Source organism: Thermobia domestica, chromosome 2 (genome assembly GCF_964235325.1).
Source record: "Thermobia domestica chromosome 2, izTheDome1.hap1.1, whole genome shotgun sequence".
Taxonomy (NCBI): Eukaryota; Metazoa; Arthropoda; class Insecta; order Zygentoma; family Lepismatidae; genus Thermobia; species Thermobia domestica.
Window position 1 is genome coordinate 175,552,221 of NC_137455.1, and position 12,189 is coordinate 175,564,409.

Below are 12,189 nucleotides of genomic sequence, written 5' to 3' on the forward strand. Positions count from 1 at the left end.
CTCATATAGCCTCGCTGCTGAAGGGACGCTAAATCCAACATCCAATCCAACCCCAATTTCTTTCTATGTAATTTACTGAAGAGCAGCTGAAGAACAGGACAGAAACCCTGTACGTTACAATAGTTGAAGGACGTTTTAGCTGACATCAGCCAGAGAAATACTGTGGCGAATCAGAGAATGTGCAACAGTGGATAGCGGCGTGACCTTATGAAAATGGCGCACACTTTAACACTTGCTCTTGTTTCAATAAATTTAACATAACCCAAGACAAATATTTTGCAAATTACATTACTAGGTCTTTGATATATTTCATATTACAACTTATTTTATAGGATCGGTTCTCTAAGAATGTCAGAAATTAAAAAAAAAAAAAAAAAAGTGAAACTCGTACAATTTACTTCTACACATTCTGAAAATATGACATGCTTACACAACGAAAAACAAGAATGAAAGAACATTCTGAGCTCTTGCGACAGTGTATGAAGTGACTTTGCTGGTTTAATTGGCACCTTGTACTATATTAGCATATGATGTTACCTTACGAACAAACTCCAGTTAATCCTATTTTGTTGTTATTTCTTGACTTCTTTGTAATATGTCTAAAAATGAGCTTTCTGCTTGAAATGTGATTGCATTGATCATCTAGAATTTATTTTTGTTTGCTTAACATTATTTCATATTTACTTTCTAAAGCTTGAACCGTCTTTCGGTATATATAAAAAAAGGAGAAAGAATATTTTTTAAAGTGTAATTAATTATAGCGAAAATGAAATGTGTTTTAAAACAAAAAAGAAAAAAGAAATCTTACATGTAATTGATTTTCAGTTCACGAGATTCATGTAAATCTGACTAGGTGGGAATGGGACACACGTGCATGTAAAGCTGATAAGTATTCTTGAAATAAGTTTTTGTTGTTATTATTATTATTATTATTATTATTATTATTATTATTATTATTATTATTATTATTATTATCATTATTACGCAAAATAATCTTCTATTCCTTTAACATATCTGTTACTTATGTATATAGCAAATTATTATAAAACCGTTTGGAAGATTAACATACAATGGTTTGACTTTCCATACATATCTTCTTTTATACAAGTTACGTTGTTCATAACAAATGTTAGTTTACTTTTCCATCGTTGTTCCAACTTATTAGTAAAATATTAGATATAAACCAAATAACAAAAAAAAAAAAAAAAAAATTAATAGAATTTTTAAAGTTCATATTATGCATACATATATTGCTCATAGATATTCTGTTAAGATTTGACCATGGGCATTAAAGTATGTTTGATGTACTTTTGAATTATATTATGCTATATAATAAATGAAGATGAAGATGTGTTTATTTTATTTTTTGTGACCAATAATATGTTATGTTCTGATTTAGTTCTTAATAGTCCTATCTCAAACTCTCTCGTCTTTAAAATTATAATGCTTATTTATTGTAGACCTATTTATATCATTGTTTTTATTAGCGTATATGACAAATCTGAATTTCTTACAATATTCCTTTTCTATTTTTTTGTTCTTTGTTTCTCTTCTATTATAACTTACTTGAGAAATTCCGTACAATATTACACACATACTTAGTTTTTCTATGTTCTTGTGACAATAATTAGTAATTTTGATATGACTTAATTTGATAGTACTTTTGACAATCTTTAGTGTTCGTCAGAGCTTTCGTATTTTGTTTGATTGTGTATCTTTAGTTTTAAAATATTTGTATTAAGAAACTCCTCAGTATACATATTATGTAACGTCGCAAAACATGTGTATCTTTCATGCAATGTATTCAATTTTTTTCTCTTTTTCTAAAATGTGTTTCAGCGAATGGAGAACATTACAGCTTCCAGTCCTAAGGAACATCACATAATTAAATGTAATGGTGTGAGTCCTGGTCACGTTGATGATGAACATATGTACAGTATGCCCTCTGACTATTTGTCTCATATTGTAGTTCTTGGTAAGTATTTAAACTAACACTCATCATTGAATATCCATACATTCTGTAGTGTCGTACCATCATCCCTTAAGCCATAGAGTGTAAATTAGGGTACGAACATGCCGAAGAGACCTTGCGATCGAGGTCGAGGTTTAAGTCGCGGTCACACCCTAGATACTGGAACAAACCCATGGATTCAAATGAGTAAGCGCAAGCCGAAGATGTACGCTACATCGCGACCTAGAGGTCCACCGCGAGGGTGAATTAGTAATCGCGATGATAAACAACAGAGTTTGTTTTTACATTGATGTTCAGCAGAAGCATCGCTGTGGCTCGTGTTCTCATTGGTTCTCCCTGAAGCGCTGCACGGAATAAAGTCTTCATTTGTTTCGAATTTCGTCTGCAGAGGATTGGTGTGTGTATGCTCGAAAGGTTTTGCTGCACTATTAAATTTGATTATGAAAGACATATTAATACAATTAGTGAGTAATGTTAGAGCAACATGGGGTAAAAAACACAAACAACATCATAATAGGCACGCTTTAAATAGAGAATGGAAGGAAATAGCTACTGAAATGGGAATGTCAGATAAGTTATTCATATTTATTTGAGAATTATATTGTATCTTATTATTATATAAGGCAGTGTCGGTTACAAGGAGGGGGACTTTCGGGCTGAGTCCGTAAGTTGTGGGATTTCCAAAGAAAAAAAAAAGAAGCTACTATTAATCATATATATGCTTAAAAACTCCACGCCCCCCCCCCATTCCGAGATTAATATAAAAAGGGTTTCTTCTAAATTCGTTACTGGTATAAGGTAAAGAAACACTTGTAAAGACAGGCACGTATCTATAGGGAGGAAATGTCGAATAATGGAATTGCAGTGTCGAAACTTCATTTGCTGCAGCTAATACCCCCTCCACCTCGAAACCTAGAGACATACTTTTTTTTTTTTTTAATTTTGCTGGGAAATAATTTCTCGCCTGAGTGCTGAAAGAGGGTATTTCTTCATAGAAAACTAACAGAAAAATGTAAAAGTCTGATTTATTAATAGAGATGGACGAGAGATTGAGACTCAAATATTTTTTCGAAACAAGACACGAGACTTCGGCATTTCTCATATCTCGTTTCGCGTCCATCTCTGTTTATAAACTGTTTGGTTCTTTCAATTTCAAAATGTGGTTTCGCAGTAATTTTTATGCTCTGACGGGATAATTTCATACGCGTCAGAGTAATGTTTCTCCTCAAACAGAACTTACAGCGAGGGTGCGACCTCCTCGCTATGTGCGTCCGTCATCCACCGCGACCTAGACATCGAGGTAGCAACCGCGGCCTAAACCTCGACCTCGACCTCGAACGCGAGGTTTCTTCGGCATGTTCGTACCCTTAGTTAGTATTTTGATATAAATCATTCCTTACGAAATCACAAATCTTATTTAAATTCTATTTATCTCACAAATCAAATTAAGTTAACATTCTAACTTAAATGTACTACAACTTTGTGCTGCTTAGGATACCTAAAATCCAACAACCAAAATTTTTGTCTTTTAAGGAAATACATATTAAGAAAAATTCCTTGGCCGACAACAAACCGAAAAATTTAAATGAAAATTAAAGGTATGTTAAATCCCAAATAACTCCCAAAATAACTTGCTTTATATAGTATCGATTATCATTATACAAAAGGTAAGTTGAAAGTAAGACTTGATATATGATTCCGTTTTCCGTGTTCATGGATGAAATGTAATGCCATATATTAAAAAAAAAAATACCTAGCTTTAAAGTTAGTAAAGCAAATAATGTCAAATAATTACAGAATTTACTATACTATGTAGTTTGTACCTAAATTATCCAGAATTACAATCTGTGTTATATAACCTAAGAAATAATACGCGTGCTTTCAATGGTCATAATTAAAATACTGACTAGAGTAGACTAACTCAGGAGTTATGGATTTACTGTATCCACGCTAATGGTTTAGGTACTGAATGAGTATAAAAATAAAAGCATAAAAATACTACACTAAATTAACATACTTTTAATTATACCTAATAGCAAATTATTTCACTTATAATTTATAAATTTTATCGTAGACGTACCTATACATTATTCTTTCTGCGAACTAACGCTATTCATATGTTTAATTTTCTTCAGACCGTCAATTACAAAATAAGTTTCATTTTATTTTTATCGCGGTTGAGTAAATTATTATTAGTAACTAAATCGCTATGAATTAGCGATTAACTAACTAAAGCTAACAATTAACTAACTAACTAACTAAAGTTATCAATTACTATTTTGGTTGATGGATTTTCTTGAGTAACAAGTATCTGTGTTTTGATCTAACTTGATGATAATTTCACTATCCATACCTTAGTTTGTGGGTAATATTCTGATTTTACATGTTGAAATATATATATATATATATATATATATGTACATAGGTATGGTTTTAATCTTAATTTTATCTTTATTCTTAAAATTTTAATTACTATGTTCATATTTTCATAACGTTTAATAATATTTCTCTTTTAACAATTAAAAAAAATTAGTACACCCTTTTACATATAACATCTAATATATATGTATATATAGTTTAATAAGTATTTAGGTATATTACATGAGTGTAGTAAAGTACATATGGTAAGAATGAAGATCAATTATGAGAGAATTATAGCAGCTTGAAAGTCTCTTTAATATTTTTCAATTATAAAACAAAAACAATATGAACTTATCTTTATTCCATTCACAGGGCTCATTGTTAGTCACTTTTTTTAAAAAAAAACTAAAAGTTATTTTTAGAGTTGGTCACTAAAAGTTACTTTTTTTCAAGTTTGTCACTAAAAAGTTACTTTTTGGGAGGGGGTTAAAGTCATTTTTTCGTGGGATTTATGTTTTGCATTGGCAATTTTCATATTAGAAAAAAATGTGAAAAGGCAGAAACTTATTATGCCTTTTCTCCATTTCACATAGGCTAAATTTGTGAAAATATGAAAATCTGTTAGTATACGTTCCTGTTACTGCATTTTATTTCATTTTGTATGCAACTGCGTTTTTAGGTAACATTCGTAATTTATTTTAAAAGTATAATAAGGGTATAAACATAATCCACATAATCCATAATCCATATGATTTGATTGTGTTCAAGGAGAATGACATATATTACCTGTTTACAGTTTACTTTTCATTATATGCGAAATGTTGGATGAAGCTATACATACCTATGTTTCCCAATCATATGGTACAGTCCACAGCAAAAAACCTGCAACATGAGCATGTAAGTTTATTGTGAAACAACGAAGTCTTTTGCTCCAAAATAAGTGTGCAGGGGAGGACGCCGGGGTTTTTCCTGAGTAATTGGTGCCATTTAGACGTTACGTTAATTCCCTGCGCTGTTAGGCGTAGTTTTACTATAAACTTACATGCTCGTGTTGCAGGTTTTTTGCTGCGGACTGTACCAAGACAAAATTTGTAACAAGCCAATTGTACAAGACAAAATTTTATTACCAGTTAATGGTAATCTAGATGCTATGTATTAATTACATTACTTTAAACTTGTGTTATTGGACATAATGAAAATATAGAAATTTGGCCTTACTCCATCCATATCAAAATTGAAATACAAAACCGTGGAAAGTATGTAATTGATAATGAACCTCTAAACACAAGTAATCCAACTTTTTTTTTATCAGATGACAAACTTAAGTAAAATAATTTTTAATCTTAACATGTTAAAACATTACACATTTCAGCTATGGTCCAGGCGGCCCTATTTTGGTTGAAAAAAAAAATGTAAAATTCAATTTATGTCCAAGTTTGGTATCAAGGTTTAAAGTTATTTTTTGATGAGTTTTTGGTCACTTTTTCATGTGCTTTTGGTCACTTTTCAGCTATTTAGAAGAGACTAGACCACTATGAGCCCTGCATTCATAATTTTGGCTGCTATATATATTGGCGGCTGTATTTATCAGCCAGCACGAAATTATTAGCAACAAAAATGCGTTCTTTACTTACCGTAACCTATTACTATGGCATTTAGAATTGTGAAATTCTACATTTCAACAAACTTTCCACATCTGTGAAATTCCCATTGTACTTTTCGAACACTTACCAACAATATTATGAATTGTGTTTAAGTTACCTAAATCTTCTAGTATATAGTATGATACAAAATAAGCGTATTTATCAAAAACCAAAGTATTTCTTCAAAAGGAAAAGTTGTTTGAATAAACAAACAAATAAGTAAATAAATAAATACTCTTAGAATAAGCAAGAAATGATACCAAAGACAATGTTAGATAATCCCTTATTTGATGTAATAAATAAAAGATAATACACTTGCTTGAAAATTAAAGATATCAAATTTAATTTTGCAGTAATATACATTTTACTACTACATGAAAGGAAGGAATAAAGAGTCTGTTGGAACGTTTATTTATCAAAAATCGAGGAAAAAAATATTTATTTTACTTCTTTTAAGATACCGTATACATCATAGGGCAAGATTCAATAATTTCAGCATTTCTTCTTGAAAGTATTGAAATGAAACATTTCAGTCTGCTATATTCTGAAGCGTGAAATATATCATAGATTATTATTGTACTTATAAGTAAAACGTGTTCACTTTTTTTAACTTAATGCTTTCTGATATTTTATCTTAATTGTGGTAAGTAAATCCAACACTCACAAAAGTGACCTCACCATCAATAGGTAACTTCATCACCAGCAAGTTTGTATTATACTTTAAGCTGTGTTACAGTGACATGTCATAGTCTTTTGTATAGTTTAATTTTAGAACATAGTATCATTAATATTATTTTCCATTTTCCAGTGTGTTTTGTGATTTTATACTACTAGTTTTGAAATTTTCAGATATTTGCATAATTCTGTGTTGTGTGCAGAACATTTTTTTTATCACATCTGTTTTTGATACTAGTTCTAAAGACAGTATTCACTTAGAGTACTAACAGCACAATAGAATCTCACTTAATTGCACTACTCGCCTCAGCGAGTTATTTCGTGCACACAGCTGGACTTATACATGTATGTGATATTTACTTTGTGCTTATTGGAAAGTAGTTGTTCAGTGTATGCTAATATGAAAATGAAACTAAGGCGAAACATTTATATTTTATGATTTTAAAATATTATAATTACGTCGTTGTGGTTTAAATATTGTTAACAAGGTACACTAATTAAAAGTTGACATAAGACTGAATAGAAAACACAATGTTTAGAAAGTTTCATTTTAAATAATGAAATACAACAAAATTGTGAAATTACATAGAATTAGAGAGAAGAAGGTTCGAGGAAGTTTAAGAGAATGCAATTTGCAGATATAAATAAATGTAGAATGAGATGTATCTTAACAAAGAAACAATGTGGTTGGTTAATACTTCATTACATACTAGAAATTTAGTTTCTCCTTCAAATAAATAAATTGGATAATTTGATACATTACTTACGTTTAAAATTTAGTTTCTCCTTTAACAACTAAATATTGCATATTATCATACATTTCATACGTGAAGAAAGTACTTACCTTTCCTAAATTAGGGCATGTTAAGTTTCAGTTCATAATGGATCAATCTTGTTCAGGACGTATTCATTTCTTCTGAAAATTCCAACTCTTATTACAGATAAGGTTTTGCAGAAAAAAGAAAACATTATTTTGCCCCTTCAAAAAACTATATTCCGACTTACATATCAGAATATCCTACCTATAAAAATATGGGTGAAGTCCAAATTGGAAGTTGGTGGTCAGATGGTTTTAATGACATATATAGCATATTACTGCTTAGTTAGATCAATGCTTTTAAGTTCATTCACTTTTATTTTATTAGTTTGTTAAAGTATTAAAAAAGAATGTATCTTAATTTGTATTAACATGTTGTTGCGAAACAAATTATTGTGAAAATAGTATATGATTGTCGTTATTATTACTTCGATTTCTAAATTGTCAGATTCTTCTACAATTATTTCAATAGATAGTAAAAATATTTAATAATTTTATTATATATATATATATATATACAGTGAATTTATTTTATATTTTCTTTTTGGAGATTGAAGTATCACTTTTGAATTTCATTCTACGAAATTTATATTTTCAGTTTAATAAACATGCAAAAGCCTCTTGCCCAGTTTTTCTACTCATTTTTTATCCATCTAGAGGAATTGTCATGTTTGGAGAGATTTGTGTGCTACACTATGCGATTTGTTTTAATAATAAGTTTATATTAATATTTCATTAAATGTGATTATTTTGTTGTCATTTTGACTTATAATAACCAGTAATTATCATTAAGTAATGTTTTTATGTTTCAGTAGTTTCGCTATTGATTAGTGTGATTTAAATGACAATTATTTTTTTTTATACAGTAAAGATGACTTTATTACACATTTCAGTATTATATTTAGATCACCAATATAAATATTTTAACCAGTTAATATTTATTAACAACTTCATTAATTCATTAAAATAAAGCTGAAATTAAGATACCAAACTACTGTGCTTAGTATTATATAGTTTAATTAAAACATTATTTAATTCTATTTTTCAGTTTATGTATTTTTTAAATCTACATAATTGAACTGTTTTTTGCAGCTTGACTTCTGCTTCTAGTATGGAAAACTAAATGAATGATGTTTGTGTTTTGATAGTGAATCAAAGAAACATAATAATATAATATAATGAACTTGCATAACCTACTTTTAAATTTTACCTGTAATTATAGTAATATTTATTACTTACAGTTGCATACCTTTACTTAAAAATCCGTAGTAGAATTTCCATTTAATTTTCAGTTGTCTAGGTAAATATAATTACAAATGTATTCTCAGTAGTAAAAACTCTTGCTTTCATGTGGAAAACTTTAGACTCAATAATAGTAGCTATTCGTTAATTTTTACGAAATCCTCTGAAATTTGCACTAATAAATGCATCTTCCCAGATTAGATTCATGTAATATTTGGGCAGCACTCGAACAAATTATTAATCGAGTGTCTAATCAAATATTAACAAATTAAAACTTATATTTTCTCCATATTAGCATAGAGACAGCACCTCTTTTTCGAATTGCGTCTTAATGGAATAACTTATTTATTTCATCTTCACGTAAAATGAAGACTTCATTTGTTCCACATTAAGAGAAGTGCTACTTATTAAATGTGTAGCAAATAATATATTCTTAATTTAAAAACCTCTGTTTGATTATTACGATGAATTTTACGAAGTATCTAAGTTACAAACGCAATAAGTTTCAAGCGATAGGGGAGAGAGAGGGGGGGGGGACATCATCAGAGAGATTCTAAGTTCTCAGTAGGCAAAGAAGATGAAATCTAATATTTTCGAACAATGCAGATAACTAGAAATTCAGTACTTTTCAGTTTTCTATGTTTAATGTTACGAGAACTAAAATTATAACTATCTTACTAAACTACGTACAAGGAAGGGAATTATGCTTTGCGAAAGTAACAGACTTAATCTTAACCTTAAGAAATATAATTTTCTGTTCTTTGTTACTTGGAAAACATAATAGCGTTCTTATTAGCCAATACTTAAGGTTTTAACTGCCCAGTTTGGTTCGTTGTTTTAAAAGTTCAAGGAAGGAAAAGTTCAAGTTTTAACTTCCTATGAGTTTTTTTTTCTTTCTTTTTTAAATAATTATCAAAAATAAACCAACAATTATTGTATTGATGAGAAAGTTGAAAAGCAGATGCGACGTAAAAATAAACATTTAATCGGTTATTTGTTTTAATTAGATTCATTGAATTAATCTAGGATCTGTTTGTAACGTCAATTTAAACTGTTAAACAAAACAAAAGCTGCTTTCATGTTAACTTTTGAGAAACTGAGGCAGCTATAAATTGTATTTTGCACTATCGCTTTCACCATACTTTAAATAGTATAATTTATCTTCAGTATAGTTTTGTAAATCGGTTCAAAGTTTCAATAAATGACTTTCAGTGTTTTTGAACTACAATTCTAGTATAGAAAGCTGTTAAAATTTTACTTATCACTAGTAAATATGCAGTACCAAACATGGTCGCGAAAAATATTTCATCCTATATAGACACAGAGGAAAGTTCTCCTTTCTAATGCAAGAATCACTACACATGATTGTTAACCAAATTATTTCAGATATGGTCTTCAATTTTTCCAATTTCTTCGAGGTATTGATAAAAGGAACAGGAATAGGCAATGATGGAAACTCCATAACGAGGAACTACGTAATTTATACAGTTTAAGAAACATTGTTAGGGTCGTCAAATCTAGGAGGCTCAGGTGACCAGGTCATGTAGCTAGAATGGAAGAAATTAGGAACGCTTTCCAAGTTTCAACTAGAAGTCCAATTGGAAAACGACCATTAGGAAGACCTAGGCGCAGATGGGAAGGAAAGATGGATCTCGCAGGGATAGGAATACAAAGTGGAAACTGGATCCAATTGGTTAAAGATAGAAGTCAATGGAGAGCTTTCGTGAATGCGGCATTAAACCTCCAGGTTCCATAGGTCATAGAGTGAGTGAGTGAGTTAGTTAGTTATTGATAAAAGAATTCTTATATGTATTTGCTGCCTAGTGTACAGTTATTTCTTTCCTGATCCCATTCTGTTAAGTTTCACATTTTTCCAGTATTAAATAAGAAGTATTTCTTATTTTGCAGATGATTTAGCAGATAGGAACTGCGATAAATGTGCTCAATGCTGTGTGGATTACGAAGGGTGGTTGCGCTTCCAGAATTGCCTTTATAAAGTAGTTCGAGACCCTTTGTTTGATTTGTTAATAACGCTATGCATCGTGCTCAACACAATGTTCCTGGCAATGGAACACCATGGTATGAGTGTGTCTGTTCGGCAAGCGCTGGATATAGGGAATAAAGTAAGAACTCAATCACAAAATAATAATAATTACAGAAATAATTCAGTACAATATGTTTATTTTACAAACCTTTATTATTCTTTTAATATCTTGTAGCTAAATTCAAATCTATAAAATGCATGATGAATTCTCCGAATTTATTCATGATTGTGATTCTTGTGTTCAGTTTGTGCGTATTATTTACATAGATATAAGTATGTTGTTAAATATCTGTAATTAAAATTTTGAAAAATGAAATTCACTGCAGTTTACAAAAATACATTTTATAACTAATTAGTATTATATAGTGTGATATTTAATACGTTACCTACAGAGTGCTACAACATACATGATATTAAAGTTGAATAGTTGTTTCCGCCATATATGTGTCTTACGCTGCATATAATTATGAACACGAAATGTGTAACTTAAACAAGGGGCAAAGTTGTAGATGTGGACAGGTAAATATGCAGAGTGAGAAAAAACGCTAGAATTTTGTATCATGCAAATATCAGTAGGGGGACATTGTTTGACATACTCCGTGATACCACAAGTTAACAGTGTTGCCAACTCAACATAAAATTGTATTTTTTTTTTTTTAATGGCACTACGCGAGGTTATTGCATCTTTCAAATCCAGACATAAAACGAAAACTCACAATACTACACTTTCCATGTAGTGTTGCAAGCTAAGGACGCTACAGTATCATAAACATTGAAAAACAACCAAATTTTGGAGACTTGTACAACAGTAATAACGCGTTAGACGGGCGAGATATCGCACATTTTAAGTATCTTAATATCAATTACTGCGGTCATCATAAGACATATTTCGAACAAGTAGAAATAAATTTATAAAGAATTAAAAATTTGTATTTTTTCAATGAACTTTTATTTTGAAAAAGGGTTTAAGCAAGTCTCGGGTTACGTAAATGGTTTTCAGTAGACATAAAGATTATAATGCCGTTTACAGTAATTTGATATCTTAAACCATTCGGGAGATGCATAAAAGGTGGTAAAATTTTATTTATTACTTCAAACTTTTAAAATCACTTTTTGATTTATTTCGCTTTTTGGTAGGTGCATTACAATAAGTTCTCGGAATTGGGTAGGATTAAGCAGTGTTGCAAACGTTAACACTTTATATCATTTCCGGAATGATTTGAGATATCGAATTGCTTTAAACGACTTTGTTATCTTCATATATAGCATAGTTGAGTTGCAATATTGGATGTGATACTTACCTAAGCAGTTTTTCGAAATTAAGACTTTCAAAAAAAAGTCATATTTTCAACCCATTTTAACTTTATTCGTATTCATTCGAAATCTGTCATATCATGATCATAGTGTTAGACACTAAGGTACTTAAGATGTTACC

General features: G+C 30.0%; 1 protein-coding gene across 5 annotated transcripts in view; it reads left to right on the forward strand.

Moving 5' to 3' along the window:
• Positions 1 to 12,189, forward strand: part of LOC145677401 (sodium channel protein 60E-like) — an 861,846-nt gene that overhangs the window by 769,307 nt on the left and 80,350 nt on the right. For all 5 annotated transcript variants that reach the window (XM_081747910.1, XM_081747914.1, XM_081747904.1 and 2 more), the window contains 2 exons: positions 1,840 to 1,975; positions 10,619 to 10,833. In XM_081747910.1, coding sequence (XP_081604036.1) covers positions 1,840 to 1,975; positions 10,619 to 10,833 — 351 coding nt within the window. The remainder of the gene's footprint in view (positions 1 to 1,839; positions 1,976 to 10,618; positions 10,834 to 12,189) is intronic.